We start from the raw sequence: 17,500 nt of genomic DNA on the forward strand, positions 1-17,500 counted from the left end.
AACGTCGCATTTCACATGTGCCCAATAAAAAGCATAAATATGATCATGTATGACAAGCAGTTCTCGTTGGCTTACACTGAATTAACATGTATGAAACTCGATCCGTCCAGTGGCGAAGGAGAGTCGTGAACTTTTTAAAAAGGTATTTCAAAGTTCTTCTTCTTCTTCTTTTTTTTTTAATTAGCCAAAACTACAAGCAAAAAACAAAAACTAGCAATGCACAAAGCAGCATAGTCAAATTATATTGCAAAGAAGAGTTTTATTAACACAAATGGGACAAAATCCACTCCTTGCCCGTGATGGCCGTGACACTGAATTAGAAGGCTCATGTCTTATTTTCTACATTACATTTATCTGTGTATTCCGTTGATTACATTTCTTTGGCTTTCATTCATCATTTGTCTGATTAAATCCGTGATTGCTTTTGCCTGTGTGATAAATTAAACTCGACACCATTAAATTCGACGTTTGAAACAATCGGTGTATTTAATTATTTTATTCGACCAAAATAGGAGTTATATTCGGCATGTGTGAAATGCGACGTTTGAACCTGGCCTTAGAACACTTTAGAACACTTTATTTATAGGGTGCATAATTACAGTAGAAAAACTGTACTCTCCCTTATGGCCCTGAATGCCGAGCACCTGCCTCGGCCGGGAAACGAACCCGGATCAACTGCTTGGAAGGCAGCTATGCTAGCCACTATACCACCGACGCGCAAGTTAGCCTTGCTCCCCAATATGGCCGCCACGCCATTTTCATTTCTATGTCCGAGGATTTTGGTTCCGTAATGTTGACTACTTCATCCACAGTTACAAATATTAAAATAACAAGGAAATGGTAGGGCCCAATAAAAAATGTCCCCACGAGTGTCCTGCAACAAGGAGTTCTCACTAAGGTAAGGTGGGTTTCAGTTGCAAATTTTAGCGCAGTTGTAATTGTCCTAAAAAAAAGGATTCTTTCATTTTATCAGAAAATATATAATTAACTCTAACTGCTAGGGGACGAAACACGCTTAGAACTATAGAGCTTAGGTAGCGAGTGAAGTTAACTCGGAAGATAAAGTTAATCCTAGGTGCTTAAAAAAATATGTGGCTCTTTATTTATTTCTAGTAAATTTTAAGATCACAACCGTATTTTAGTCGTCCTTTGTTTTGCAATTTAAGCTTACTTTAAACAACACTTGGGATCACGGAATTCTATTAAGAGAGCACAGCTTTTAGATTATCTCGTACCTTAAAAAGCCCACTTATGCGGGGAAAGGGTAAACACCCACTCTCATCAATAATATCGAGAAAATTCCGCATCAGTTCAGCGCCATGAAAACGCCAGTAGACCAGTTCTTTCAGAACAAAGCGCGTAAATCTTACTGAAGCGATGCAGATTGACTTTGTTGTAATTCGACCACTTGTCCATAGTATGTTCTCAACGAGAATAGTAGCCACCGCGTTTGTATTAGAAAGCCTTGACCTTTTCCTCTGGTATACGAGAGATGTATACTGGTTTTGAGGCCTTGGGCTTGGTACTAGGGAAATATGCAATATCCTCTAGCCCAAGGTCAAATTCAAGAGAACAGTTTGTAAGAAAAGTTATCTTTATTCAGAATGTGGAGGTGTAGTAACGGAGCCGCTTGGACAACTCTACTTCAAAAGAGGTCAAAAGGTAACGGAAACTCAGTGTCAGTGGACCATGGGAGACATCTCCAAAGAAAATGGGAAACACATTGTTCTTGTCCCTGAGAGGACGTACACTTGGTGCAGGTACTAAATTTAGTAAAATTGCGGTCACCGCTACGCCTTTTAAGGCATGGCGGTGTGGTTAAAACCCCAGCGAGCGTTTGGTCAATCTTAAGTTAAGAAACGTCATCCATAACCTGTAATTGTAAAATCAGCAGTCAATAGTGGTAGTATTAGTAGCAGCAGCACCAGTGGTAATAAGTAAGTAATAAATCGCTTTATTCGCACGACCGCAAGATTTTACAGTATTGCAAAAGCTAGGTAATTAAGGACGGTGCCTAACATTGTTATGGTGCATACGTTCTGCGCACCTCGAGATACTCGGATTTTCTATGGCTGGTGCTTTATATTAATACAGGGATATTTTTGCGCAGTTCAAAAATATGCGGAGAAAGCAGAACTTAGCTAATGATCTTGCTATCCAAAATGAAAATTGGGTGTAATTACAACCATGCATTTTTTAGAGATAATGAAGCCTCAATTTGGAATAGAACGCCATACATTGCTTTGTAATTTAAAACTTTTTACAGATATTGTTGATTAATTATCTTCGAAAAATGCGTGGTTACTGCTAATTTCAATAACACTTTTTAAGATCTGCTTTTCCCACATATTCAGTAAACCGCGTAAAAATACCTTTGAAATAGTAGGCACCGTTCTTAATAACAAAACAAGGGTATTAAATAGTAGTAGTAGTAGTAGTAGTAGTAGTAGTAGTAGTAGTAGTGGCAACATCAATAGTAGCAGAAGCATTAGCAGGAGCTGTAGCGCTAGCAGTAGCAGTAGGAGCCTCAGTGGCCGTGGCAGTGGTAATGGTAGTGATAGTAGTCTGCGATCCCTAAGCCCAGTACCTCGGAGAGCGTGCTTGCAGGATGTAGTGGTAGCGGTAGTGGCAGCAACAGCAGTAACAGCAGCAGTAGTAGTAGCAGTAGTAGTAGTAGTAGTAGTAGTAGTAGTAGTAGTAGTAGTAGTAGTAGTAGTAGTAGTAGTAGTGGTGGTGGTGGTGATGGTGGTGGTGGTAGTGGTAGTGGTAGTATATAGTAGTATTAGTCAAAAGAACCAATAAGACAAGCAACTTGAGATGAAGCTAAAAACCCTTTACTTGGCCCACTCAAATAATGTTTTAAAAGTATTTATAACTTCTGTCCGTCTTTTATTTACATACCAACTATTTTTAGTTTCAGTGTAAGCGTTTGGGATGGCAATGGCAATTGGCTTTCACACCATTCTTGTGGCTCGGAATGGTTTTTCATTTATACTTCGTACCCGGGCGTTACTGTCAAGTTGAGATCATATAGCGCGTACGACGATGTTTTCAGTGTTCATTATGCCGTTATAAATGGAAGTCTTGAGTCGGGTAAGGAACGTTTTAGTTTTCTGTATCGACGGATTTTTAAAGAAGAAATGTTATGCTCTTGGTCGATATACTTCATATGTTTTATCGGTTTGTTTGTAGATTGTGGTTTCATGGTTTGGACTTACCCTCAAAACTGCAACTGGCCACGGTACCTGTTGCCCGGGGGCGGCGCTTGTGTCCTCGAGCCTTATCTTTTAGTTCTATAAGAATTTGATAACTATAAGTTTGTTTTGTCATTATCACATTAGCAAAATATTTTCAGTTTCCAGTGAGCCTCCTAGGCGGCTGTGGTTGTAAAATAATTAAATTTGAAAATGACAAGTCACAAAGACCTTAATTCACACTCGGAGAAAACGACTCCGATTTAATGGTTTTTCTACTTAAAGGGACACTGTCTCGGCAATTCTTGTCGTAAGTCTGTTCCAGTTATGTAACGCGAAAGGGGTAGATTTGAAATAAGTTATTGGACGCGAGAGAAAATAGTATTATTTTATGGCCACTTTTCCTAGACACAATGACGAGACTTAAAAAACGAGTTTCAATCCACTTTCTCTGTGTGATCCATGGCCATAGACAACCGCAAATAGTGTCAATGCGCATAATCAGTGCTTTGTAGGAAAACTGCAAATGATTTTAAAGGTTCGATTGTTGGAAACATGTTTGGGTTCATATCCAAATTTGAATCACCATACGTCATCAAACTACTTATATCCGATCGTGTTACGCTGCTGAAGCCCTTTAAGCGACATGTCCGTCAGCCTTAGGGCGACGACTCCGGAAAGAGAAGCTCTCCGTACGAGGCAGGAAGCGAGGAGGGTAAAAAAGAGACCAGGGATGAAACCAAACTCCACGCGACTAGTTCAGTGTGAACCGTAATATATACCGGTGATGGAAACGGAAGTCGAGCGATTGTAAACCACGACGTTACGTTACAATAGGGGGGCCCTCGCGGCCGCGAGCTTGGGTTTCACGTGCAGTAACTTTAGACACTCTGTAAAGAAAAATAAGTGACTGCACGCAGACTTGTTCGAAATGTAGCGTCGGATAATTTGGGTATATTAATCCCGGGTGTAAGGAGTTAAGATAATATAACCACGTGCTCTAGCGTTCTAAACTGTTGAAGAATTTTATCAATGCTATTTTATAAAAAAAAAAACAAAACAGCGACAACACGTACTGAGGAAATTGCCAGGTTTATATCCCTGTCATACGCTGTTACCATATTGTGTCCTCTATTGTTAAAAAAAAAAAAAAGAAGACTCATCTTTACGGCTTAAACCGTTGTTTTGTTCGTTTGTTTTTGTTTTGTTTTGTTTCTTTTTAGTGATAACTGTAGTAAAAAAAAAAAGAGAGAGAATAGAAAAGAAGAAAAGGAAAAAGACAAGGAAAAAAACCGCTGGCCTGACAAGATTTCTTTATATTTCACGACTTTACCATAAGGTCACGAATACTCTCTCAGTACGTTGTCCCTGCAAAAAGCTTTCATTTAAATAAAACTGGCGTCATCATCACCGTAAACACTGCCATGAAAACATGCAAAATATTTTCAAAGAAACCTGCAAATTCACACATGGAAACACCTTTTGAAGGAAAGGTAAGTTATAGACTTGATTATCACTCACTTCTTCGTTTTAGTGACACCCCTCTGCTCCCTGTGTCATTCACAGCCACATAGGAGGCTCAATGTAAATTGCAAATGCTTTGATACCATGAAAGTTTCTTAAACAGATTTAGAAAAAGGGAAAGTGAAATAATAAAGCAATAATAAACTAAAGCTGCCTTAAAAAAAATTATTTGCAATTTACCTGAAAAGGATTTTACATTTTTTTTTTCTACGATAGACTTTATGTATGGTCCCGAGGGAAACAGTTAGTTTTGTTTTCCCGAGAGTCCTCATGTTTCCCGACACGAAGTCAAGGGAAACGTCAGGACTCGAGGGAAAACAAAACTAAATAGCTTCCCGAGGGACCAGATATTATGTGCTTTGTTATATATTTAGACTTTTCCTGCAACAATCGCAGCAAAACATCCGGAGCGGGCAACAACTGATCAGGACCACGTGACCAAGAATCAACCAATCATAGTGCTCGTTTTGTTGAGTGAAAGTCTAGGTAATAACAATGCAATTTATTCAACTTATATTGCGCAATTATCAATAGCAGCAATTTTCAATTGCGCATTACAATATTGATTACATTATATAAATATGCAATAAAGTTAACAAAGGTGTTTGAATAAATTATGTTAAGAATCTAATATATATCAACAAATAAATAATAACCAAAATCAAGAAGCTAAAAAGGATCACATTTTAAAAATAGTACCGATTCATTAAAAAAAAGCTTTCTGAAATAACAATGTCTTAATAGCCATCTTGAAACAACCTAAAGATTTTATATTTTGTATATGTTCCGGAAGGCTGTTCCAAAGCTAGGGGCTGCCACCTGAAAAGAGTTGTCACCAAGTGTTGCTGATGATCTTATAGAACTAAAATTAAGATTTAAACTATTACTAGATCTTAGATTGTATCTACCACTTCTTTTTACTGGAAAAAGGTGACATATAAGACGGAGCGTGACCATATGTGGCCATAATTTAAAAATTATTTTTAAAAGTTCAAAATGTAATAGTTGCGTTACAGGCAGCCCGTGCAATGATCTAAGTAGAGGCCTCACAAGCGAAAACTTGTACTCCTGAAAAATTAACTGCACCGCATAATTCTGGATACGTTGCATTTTTTGCAAAAGGTAGTTAGGTGCCCAATACAGCAAGCTATTGCAATAAGCTAATTTACTAGAAATAAAAGCCTCGATAAGAGTTTCGGTGACTGCAATCCCGTGTAACGATCTATGCAGATGGGGCTATAGGGTATTTTCGTGAGCCGTGATCGGATCCTTTTATTTATCATGAAACGTTAATTTCTTTTTTGTTGCATCGTGAATCGTGAATCGTGATTATACTAATTAATGTGAAGCGTGATTGAATCGTTTTTTGTTTTGTGAAATGTGAATTTGCTTTTTACGTCCGTGAAAAAGAATTATCTGCTTCCATTAAAATGAAGAGCTATCTACCCCATTTCCGGACACAGCTAGTGGCTGCCTTACTGAATCCTTATCAACCCTGACTTTCGGTCAAAGGTCAAAGAATCTGGGGATGAACCTTCCCCCAGGTTTCCAGGTTTCACAGCAAACCCAGAGTTGGAGGGAAAAAATGATAAGGATTTGTATGGGAATCTCGATAACAAACTGAAAAAGATATTTACACGCAATAGTTCTCAATAGAAAAGCCGTACTGTGACCTTCTCGCTTTTTGTGTGGTCATTTGCCTGATTGAATGCGATTTAAGTGACTTCTCAAATTCCCGGGTTGTCACTCGTAAAGGAAAGGCTGTAAATTTGGACAGAGCAAGTCAACGGTTCACTTGAGCCTCGGTATGGTGAAAGCAAATGAGTGAATGGTTGACCAGCCGTGTCCAAATTCGTTGCAAGCGAGCCTCGAAGGATTTTGAAAATTTAAGTAATTTTCGCTGTTTCTCAGTAATGGATACTTGCTAGACCTTCAAACTTGGTCAAAGAGAAGTACATTTATCCCCGTGGCCATCGCCGGAGTTTGAGCATGACTGATGCCGGAGAAGTGTGATTTTATCGGCGAGATGTGAGGTAAGCTAGAAATTACTTTCCAGCCTTTCCCTTTATTTAGGTACGAGTGTATCCGGGAATTTGAGAAGTCGCTTAAATCGCATTCAATCAGGCAAATAACCATACAAAACGCAACAAAGTGACCTTTTTCCAGTAAGGAGAAGTGATAGATACAATCTAAGATCTAGTAATAGTTTAAATCTTAATTTTAGCTCTATAAGATCATCAGCAACACTCGGTGACAACTCTTTTCAGGTGGCAGCCCCTAGCTGTGGAACAGCCTTCTGGAACACATACAAAATATAAAATCTTTAGGTTGTTTCAAGATGGCTATTAAGACATTGTTATTTCAGAAAGCTTTTTCTTAATGAATCGTTACTTTAATTTTTAAATGTGATCCCTTTTTTTTTTTTGGCTCCGAGAACACGACCGGGACATATCATAAGAACGTCATTTAGGGCTGCTTTGTGGCCATAACAGGTAAGTCTAAGGCCTCAGTTATTAATTTAAGTATGAAAAATAAGCTCTCTTTTTGCCCCCATCCCCCCCCCCCCCTGATCAATGTTGCTAGACGAAACAAAGCATGTCGAACCTGGGCTTATCAACATTGGTTGTAGGGGGGAGGGGGATCGCTAATAATGTGCGATATTGAGGACGTAGTGCGCAAAATAACCCCTGTTTTTAATATTCTCAACCCTTTTTGTCCAAGATTGTAGCATTTTCAGCACTCAAACTAGAAGGCAGATCACGTAGACAGCTGTTTCGGTCTTGTTGGCCCTCAACAGTGCGTCAGGCCTAGCACAATGGGCCTCAGCTCACTTCTCCCATCTCTAGAATGACTGGCGACGCATATGAGCTAGGTGAAGTGTTCCTGAAGCCCAGTGTGTTTTAGCTACGGCACACTGACGAGAGCCAACGATGCTAGGTTTGGCCGACCGTAGTTCCATTTTGAGAGAATGCCTTCGTGAACGTGGTTTGATCTGTCCGAACAGTGGTGTGTTTATGCTTATCACTGTTTTTTTGATGCAATGTAATGTAGATATCGTTACACGGCATTGCAGTCTTAAGTGTTAGGTGTTTATAATTTTACATTCTTTAAGTTTCGTTTGAAGTGTATGATTGTATAATTGACCTTTTAAAGCAAAAAAAATAGCAGTCGGACTTTGTCATAACCTTCGATCAGATAAGAACGCCAGATTGCAGGTTGGCTTTATCGTCGCCATTGTAGCAGCTGCTGCTTGCAAACCGATGAGAAAATAAACTTTGGTCATACGGCGAAAAGACGTTATAGTGTCGAGGAAATCGCAGTTTAGCTTTTAATAGGCAGGGTTTTTAGCAGTTGTGTAAAGTAGCGGACATATTTCTGGAAGCATGGGAGGTGACATTTTTGTCATCGCAAGACGCCTTGGGAGTGCCGTAGGCGCGAGCTACCTAGGGGGATCTGGGGGCATGCCTCCTCAGAAAAATTGTAAAATAGAACACTCAGAAACGCTGTTTCCAGTGCTTCTGTAACCCAAGAATCAGTTTCCCAGGCAAGGCTAGAGTTCATTCAAATTCTCTTTATAAAGTAAGTTAACAATAATAATAATAATAATAATAATAATAATAATATAAAACAAACCCCTCAGATCTTGGCATCAAAGTACCGGACATGGAATGGGAAACCACCGGACAAAACGTCCGCCCTCCGGTCTTAAAAAAAAACCCTGAACAGGTACACACCAAAACCAAGGACAATAGGTTGAATCCATATTGACTTGATATAAAATGCAAACCTGTGTATTCCTAGACATTTACTCATTCTTGCTTATTTTACATTTTTGTCGTAATTAAAGCACCACAGGTTCATGGATGGAATGTCACTATTGTGAGCGTTTTAGAATCAAGTATAACTCTCCAGTGGCCAAAATTAAGCAGTGTGTTTGGAAACCGGGTGTCGGCTTACATCGCCGTAATCGAAGATAATGGTTGTGGTAAGGTACTAGCTGGAAAAATTATTTCCCCGAACTTCACACTCGTGGCGATAGATGGTCTAAGAACAGGAAAAGAATATCAGGCCTATGTGGTTGTCAGGGATGTGCTGGGACAGCCATACCGGAGTGCAAAATTGATAACTTCCACCATGGAAAGTGGTGAGTGTTGTGGAGTTTAAAAATACATTGAAAAGATAACAGCAATAACAAGAAGATTGGCAGCAGGCAAATATCTATATACACCCAATATTTCTTTGTGAAAAGAGCGTTAAATACAAATCGAAATATCACTACTTTACAAATGACATCTTGGAAATCGTTTGTTTCAATCTGAAACATTGCCGTCATTTATTCATTTTATTTTCACATAACTAAAATATGGTTCTTTGCGCCATGCTTTTGTTCCTGGAGAAGCTAAGCATGGTGAGAACTCATGTTGGTTGTTGAAAAGCGATCAAACCGGTGTTGTAGATTACAATACCTTTACACTCATTTTGGTATTGACTTATTGACCGAATGCATAAATGGCGGCCAAAAATGTATTTTTTTGTTTATGAGCTAATGAGACTCACTAGCCTCGCTCTCAAGCAACATTTCTTTTGTATTTTGTCCATGCAAACGAGGCTAGTGAGGCTAATTAGTACATAAACAAAAGACTATTTTTTTGGCCGCCATTTATGCATTCGGTCTATTTTATGCACTTTCACTTTAATGAGTCAGTACTACCAGAATTTTTATGATGATACTGCAAACGTTGTACCAAAGAATTACGCTTAATCATTGTTAAAGAAGTTGTGAGAATTGTGTTTATACATTGAGAAACCTTATTTTAGATTGAAGTGATTACAAATCAAGTTTGTGGCAGGAAATGGACAACAACTTTTCGATAATTCAAGGTGGTTTCGAATTGCTCATCAATTATTTCAACTTTGGAACTCGTGTTTTAGTAGTAATTATTAAAATCTAAATTAGGGTTTATTCTAGTATGTTATACTGTTACCACAGTAACCAATCACCCGCAGAAAATTACTATAATTTGTTCACCAATGATTTAGGATCTATTTTATACCACTTTTACAGTACCACATGATAAAAAATGGTAGTAGTCATCCATCAGAGTAAAAGTGCTGAAAACAGGTGTTTTCCTCTCCAGGCAGAACCAGCCTGCAAGGGTATGGAACGTTGATAACCTATTTAGATATTGAAGCGAATGCTTCAAACTAAATCTTAAAATTTATCTGTTAAAAATTCTTTCCGGTAGGTCCCCACTAAAGTTAAAGTTAAAGTTATTTTATTACTATTATTATTTATTTATTTATTTATTTATTTTATTAAACAACGAAACTACACATTACGTACCATCTATATGCTGAAAAACATTGTAAGCGTTACATACAACAAATTTACAGTACACTACTTGCAGCTTTGAGTTAGAAGATTCTGAGTCACATTGATATGCCATATTTACATACGCTTCTTACGTTGTTTATAATTATCTATTGTTATTGCACACTATTACATATTATTATTGAAATACACTGCATATTTGGACAAGCATAAATAGGTCACTATGTCGGTAATATCCCTGATAAGGTCACGCGATTTTCAGTTTTGCAAATTTTTGCTCTCTTAATCCTTAAAAGTGGCCAAGGACAGGTTTCCATTTTTAATTCTGAAGGTTAAGCTCATTTGTTTCGATTTCATAAGCTCTTTTCAAAAGGCGCAAAAATTGTGGAAGGTTGGAAATTTCATCTCTCAACTTACACTTCCAAATATAGAATCTGCTCATGAGACAGGAGAAGTTGATTTGCAGTTTTGCATTTGAACCATCTGGTTTCAGTCCCAAAGCAGTGGTCATGGCAAGATGATTTCCGTTCTGAATTAAAGAGCATGATTGCAGCCATTGAAAAAAGGTTCCCCAGAGATGAGAGGTCACTTTGCATTGCCAGCAACGGTGAAGCAGTGTCTGTTTCTTCATTGCAAAAGGTGCAAAGATCACTATCTTTAACAGCAATCTTATTCAAAAAGGAGTTAGTAGACAGACGTCTATGGAGAAATTTAAATTGGAAAAAAATAATTTTGGTACTTTTTGAGCATGTTCTTGCAAGCTGAAATGTTTTTTTCCAATCCATTTCTTCCTCATCAAGGTCGTAATCTCTGTACCATTTTATCTGGGATGCTCTCGGTTTTTCACTCTTTGTTGCAACGAGATTTTCTGGGTTTCTTCGTTTTTTACAAAGCTTTAGTAAAAGATTCAACCTCGACAGTTTCCAGACTATCGATATTTTCCTTAAATCTCTTCCTTATTGTCTTTAACGTTGCAATAATACTACTAAAAGCAAGTGGGCAGCTTTTATAATGATATTTGTTTAAAGACTCTGTATAAGAGAGAAAACAGGTCTCGTCTTTTATGAGAGACTCGACTGTCAAAATTCCTTTTGCAAGCCATTCTCGAAAATATACAGGTTTGCGGTCAATTCTTATCAAAGAATTATTCCAAAGACGCTGTGTTTTACAATGCTGTAAGGAAGAGATGTTGTTGTTAAAATTTACCTCGGCCCAAATCAGCAGTATTTCATTAACGAATATGTCAGAAGTTTGGAAGTGGTTTTTCGTATCTTTTTTATCTAGGTTACCCTAAAACACAGCTTCACCCCCGTAGTTGCCGAGTTCTAGGTCAAAATGATCATGACTAAAACACCACACGAGTACATACGGGTAACATACGAGTAACATACGAGTAACATACGGAACATACGGACACATACGAGTAACATACGACTAACATACGAGTAACATACGGATACATACGACTAACATACGGATACATACGAGTAAAAAAATACGAAAATATACGAGTAAAATTCATACCAGTAAATGTTTATGCAAAGTAACGACAACTTAAGCATAATATTACGCATTACTTCCCCGACTAAGAAAAGTTTGCGTTACAATAGCAAAGATATTTGATATTAAACTGGTGGCCTGGGGTCATGTCTGGTAATCTGATGTGTGCAAAAAATAGCCTGTCGCGCAGTGGATGGTCTTCACGCGTTCGATCTTTACCGTGCACTGAACAGATTGAAGAGCGTAATACTGATATGTAACTGAAATATTGAGTAAGAGCTAGAATGAGCAGTGTTTTGTTACCGTTGCGATCACTCAAGATGGCGGACGTAAGTGTTAACAGGTATTTGTGGAATCCGTTTTATTACGTGGAATGCCGAAGGCATCCACGTCTTAAAACCGGGCTGGTGTCTTTTTTTTGTTGGTAGTCACAAATGTGCATACCCCACGGATATTGAATTAATCTCCGATCGCGTGGACTGACTTATATTCCCTCCGGTATTTCCAAACTTCCCTGCCCCGAGGAGACCTCCTATTCTTCCCAAGCCATCACGATTCTTCTCTCGTTAGACCACTCGGCCACCGTGACACACTTCCGTTAGACTGGTGAAAGCAAACATTTATAATAGAATCTTTCCGCCCGCCATGATTGTTTCAGTATTAAACTATTCGATAAAGTAGATAGATGCTTTTTCTTTGAAAAAGGCAAGCTTTAAAGGTAAGGAGAATTTTCTACGTTATTTCTAGATCTTGCTTCGTACTTGTGGGTTCCACTGTGAACATTATTATTTTGCATAGAACGAATACTTCATTAGAAGCATTTTGCATAGAACGAATACGTACTCCATATTTCTTGGGAATCAATTTGTTCGCCGTTTTGACGTAGAAAGAAAATAAGAAAATAGCTTTCAACGGCCAAACAAGATAAAAAATGAAATCAAGTTTCAATAAAACGAATTAGCTATCGCCGTCACGGGGACTTCGCAGCCGTCCCCCATCCAAGTACTAACCTTATTCGGAGGAGCTTAACTTCAGCTGACACTTGGACTAGCATCAACAATTGTGATCTTTATGTTAAATTCGCACATAGATCTTGTCGAACTTTATAACACTTGAAAGAAAAAAAAACACACTAACAAAAACCAGGTGTTATGCCGTCATTCTGTCACAGATGCATCCTTTGTTTCGTGAGTTGTCAGTAAACACGCAAGGTATAACTTGATCACAGGCGGCCGCTAAAATCGATCTCACTTTCGATTTTGCGATTTTACTTGTATGACCAAAAGTACGATAGAAAAATTGAACTCTGATGGAACGTAACAAAAATCTCCCGAAATGTTTTTCGCGGATGGCAAATTGTTTTATTCTCGATCGACACTTCCTAAAAGTTCCTTCTGCTCTCCTTAAAAACTACATATTAATATTTATTTACTTTTTCGTCAATATTTGTTTTGCATAAAGCAGGCTAGCAAAATCTGTACCTTGCTTTGTTCGCATTTTTGAGCGTTAAAATAGAATTTTTGGGCGTATGTTCCTGACAGCAAAAGTCGCCTATTTTGACGTCCCCCATCCAGATACTAACCCCGCTGGAAAGGGAAAAAAAACTTTAGTAACATTGGTCTTGGAAAGGTGTTAGAAGCTCAGAGTACACGCTTAAGCTTGTGGTGAGAAAGAAGTTGTAAATGATCAACATGTCAGCTTTGAAGCCAAATGTTTCTCGATTTCCTGTTATTTTCTTCAATCGTTCTGGGCTTAGTATTTTACTGAACCACATGTCTTCTTAGAGGGTATATAGCAAAGATGTCTACCATGGCACCGTAATGATTTACGATACCAAACAATGTCGTGTACTATTAGAGCTACATATTGTGCAAGGACTTGAATCTCCTGGACAAAACAAAACGCAGCTCAGTTGACAGTTATGGAAAAAAACACTGTCAAGTTACTGCACTACCACACGCAATGCGTTTTTACTTTAAAAAATATCCCGTATCTCCTCAATTCTACCCCCCCCCCCCCACCTCCAGACTAAAAATCCCGTATCCCCACAATTTTTTTACCTAATTATCCCGTATCCTGATCGCTTCTCGGGCCAAGGGCTACGGTCAAGTACTATTGTACAACGTACGGTACTTTTTCAGTGCAGTAAGGGGCAGGCACAGAACAGTTTCGGATGTTTGTCTGTTCTCTCGAGAAACGATGACGAGGGTTTTTTGGGTTTTTTGTTCAGCTCGAGTGTAGAATCAGGACGAACTGTTGTAGTTTCTGATAACTATTTACTACTTGTAGCTTTTGTTGAGTTTTGAATCGATGATAGAGAGAGTTTTGGCGATCTCAATCCGGACTGGACTACTGGATTTAATGATTTTTCTTAACGAGATTTCAAGTTATTGTGGAACGTTTGGTACCAAGTTACTGAAATCAAGATTGTGGACTTGTAAAATTAGAACTTTGGACTGGACTATAGAACACGCAATTACGGAATTTTTGAGCATTGAGAGAAATAGAGCACGGATGTTGTCTTCTTGTCTTCGCCACGGCAAATTTATACAGTTTGCAAGGAACTAAACCAGGATTACAGAACCAGACGTCGATTACAGGGCCCGGTTGTTCGAAAGCCAATTACCTTAATCCAGGATTAGCGTAAACTTTTGTTTCATATTTTCAACTTTTTGCTTACAGTTTCCTTTGCTTATTTTTGTTTTTCAAGATTGACTTCTTCTAATGTAAAGTTTTACTGAATATCAGCCTTGAACAGCATTTGGGAGTAGAGGATAAAACTCGTTTTAAAACCCAGTTTCTGAACAACTGGCCCAGGATGATAAGTTGTTGAACTGTGATTTGTAATAAGTTTTTCGGATGATTTAAGGCTGATCCTGTAATTTTTGGATGAAAGGAGTTAACGAAGCAAGTAAAACTGTAGGATTTGAATTAAGTCTCCTTCCCAAAAATAAATAAATAAAAGATCCCGTATCCTGATAACCTGCTAATAGGGCTTCGTTGTTTGCATTTGCAAATTTAGTGACATTAGTAATGAGTTTTTACAACAAAAAACTTTAAGTTATATTACAGATGTATCTTTCTGGTAATCTTTCGCCATTTTCCGAAGTCTACCTGTACTTGAAGTTGACTGTAACTGGACAATTTGCGTTAACTGTTTGCGCATTCCACGGATACGCCCTTGTAGGCGTCTTGTTGTTATTCAAATCAGTACATCGATTGATTTAGGGCATAGATTTAAGAAGGCAAACACTTTAATACTAATGACGTACAAATGTGGCTGGAGCATCTCGATGAAGTTCGCAAGAATAGGGTGGAGGGTGCGAAAAAGGCAGCAGCAGCCAAAACCAAAACCAGGGCCAAGTCAAGAACAAAAGGTATTGAATATTTTAGGGCTCACACAGTCATGGAATGTTAACATTGCCTCCCAGACCTAGAAAAGTTGTCGAAATTAGCAAAAAGTGTTTTAATCATGGAAAAGTCATTTAATTTCAGTTTGTTATAGTTCTGTTGTTGTCAGCTGGAAGTACAAAACAACAAATTTAACAACCTTGTTAAGCATCAAAACATGAAACATTTTACTCAAGTTACAGATCATGGAATAGACGTCGACGTCATCGAAAGTCACAAAATTGTTTAATTCCCTAGTTTCTTTGTGAATCCTATGTTCAAATTGTCCTAGTTTTAGGGGGGGTCGGGGTTTACTTTGACTGGTGCATAAGTATACGCAGGACTGAACGTTTAACCTTCAATTAAGGAGTTGTGATGCTCGCAATAGAAATGTATGCACAGGACTTAAAATGTCCATACTCAGAAGTTCTTTTTATTATAACAACGTTTGTATATAGTTAGCTAAAGAATTTAAGTGCGGACTCTAGGTGAAGATCGGCTTACAGCCCTGAAACCACGTGTGAAGTATTGTTTTCCGAGTGTGTCTACTATTTAAGGACCGCTTTATGACCAAAGTAATATATGTAGTAGCTGTGTGCCAATCAATACAACAGGGTCATACCCGTCAATAAATATTTAGTTATTTAGTGTTCGAAATTCAGAATCATAGTTAGTTCAGGCTCTACTGAGAGCCAAACTCCTAGTGTTTTAATTTTGAACTCTTGCCATTTGAAATCTTTTTCTTTACACAAGAGTTCTGAGCTTCTCGCCATCGAACCTATCCATAACGCTTCCGTTTTTTTGTTGTTAAGTCTGAGGCCAGATATCTCGCTGAATTTTTCTATAACATCAAGTGAGGCTTCAGGCGTGTCTTGTGAGTCGTCTAAAATTAATGTGGTATCATCTGCATATTGACTTAATTTGATTTCATTTTGGCTGATTGAAATGCGTTTAATACTAGGGTCCGGTCGACTTGCGTTAGCTAGAACTTCAAGGGAGAGAACAAATAAACATGAAGATAAAGGGCAGCCTTGTCTCACCCCTTTCAATTTTAAAACAATCGCTCATCCACCCGTTGTTTATTATGCAGCTTTCAATATCACAATAAAGAGTTCGTATCCATTTTTGGATCGAGAGACCGAAGCCATAGTGTTGTAAGGTTTTTTCAATGAATGGCCATTCAAGGGTGTCAAAGGCTTTTTCTAAGTCTAAAAGCAGAATCAATCCAGGGATATTTTTGTTAGCGGTGTAGTTAATGATGCTATCGATCAAACGTATATTTTCACCAATAAACCTGTATGTGCTAATTAGACTCACTAGCTTCCCTCTCAAGCAACATTTCTTTTGTATTTTGTACATGCAAACGAGGCTAGTGAGTCTAATTAGCACATAAAAAAAATAAAATTTTTTTGGCCGCCCTTTATGCATTCGGTCTGTAAGAGCGTCTGAAATATCATTCCAAAACATTTTGTAGAACTCTGCTGGTAGACCGTCTGTCCCAGGAGTTTTGCTGTCGGCCATTTGCTTTAAGGAAGAGAGACATTCTGTTTCTGTAAGTGTTCCTTCACAGGAAGTTAAAGTTACTATGGCAACCAAATTACTTCTTAGACAGGTTTCTCGTGCAGGATATTCATTCATTCTTCCAACTTTTGATGTCATAACATTAATACTTTCGGAGTTCCCCTTCCCAGGTCCCGGGGGGAAAATAAATAAATAAGAAGCCTGGTCTGGATAGGGTTAAATTTCGCAAATAGATAATGCATTACATGGCTAGTAGTGTTTCTGGTCGATATAACGAGTGCTGTGATTGGCTAAGAGCAGGTAAGCGCTAAGGCATTATTCTCCCATAATGCCCAGGGACCGATTATGGCTTATGCAAATTAGTTTCTTTTTTTTTTCTTTCTTTAGAACACTTCTGCTAGCCATATAATAATAAACAACTTAATAAACTAGACTTTTCGGTCGTTACAGCAAAATCTCGCTGTCGCTCGGTCAATACGGTAGGGCCTCTTTTGAGAATTTGCTGTAAAAGCCACACTCTCGGTTATTAAGTACCGTAGTTAATAATATTTGGCGTCCCAATATCTTCCATTTCTCTAGTACCAAGTGCAAGTCCTTATTTCTACGTTCAAATGCAAAGAAGTGACAGCATAAGAATTTTAATATCACCCATTTCGGAGCAGTATCACAATGGCAAACTTCTTGGCTACACCATAATTTATCAAGATGCCTGTTTTCGGAATTCAACTACCCAAGTTAACGTCAGTGTACTCACAACAACTTATACCATAACTGGACTAAAGGCTGGAACATGGTACGATGTCAGTGTTGCCGCTTTTACTTCAAAAGGAACTGGACCATATCGACACCGACGCACGTATACCGCCGGTAAGTTTTTCTTTTCCTTATTTTTTCCTTTTGTTTATTGCCCTGACTAATTAGCCAATTCCTCTTAATCTTCAACAAACCATCTTGAATCAGGGTACTGATAAATTGGCTGCCACAAATCTTTTCGGTATTTGTCTAGCGTTTCTCAAGTGCTTGCTCCAAAACACAGCGG

The 17,500-nt window shown here is 38.3% G+C and overlaps 1 protein-coding gene across 1 annotated transcript in view; it reads left to right on the forward strand.

Moving 5' to 3' along the window:
* The window catches only part of LOC138028861 (uncharacterized), a 62,387-nt gene that overhangs the window by 19,448 nt on the left and 25,439 nt on the right, over nt 1-17,500 (forward strand). The window contains exons 4-7 of the mRNA XM_068876481.1: nt 1,604-1,760; nt 2,915-3,093; nt 8,566-8,862; nt 17,041-17,328. Coding sequence (XP_068732582.1) covers nt 1,604-1,760; nt 2,915-3,093; nt 8,566-8,862; nt 17,041-17,328 — 921 coding nt within the window. The remainder of the gene's footprint in view (nt 1-1,603; nt 1,761-2,914; nt 3,094-8,565; nt 8,863-17,040; nt 17,329-17,500) is intronic.

This window comes from Montipora capricornis, chromosome 13, assembly GCF_036669925.1.
Source record: "Montipora capricornis isolate CH-2021 chromosome 13, ASM3666992v2, whole genome shotgun sequence".
In the NCBI taxonomy this organism is placed as follows: domain Eukaryota; kingdom Metazoa; phylum Cnidaria; class Anthozoa; order Scleractinia; family Acroporidae; genus Montipora; species Montipora capricornis.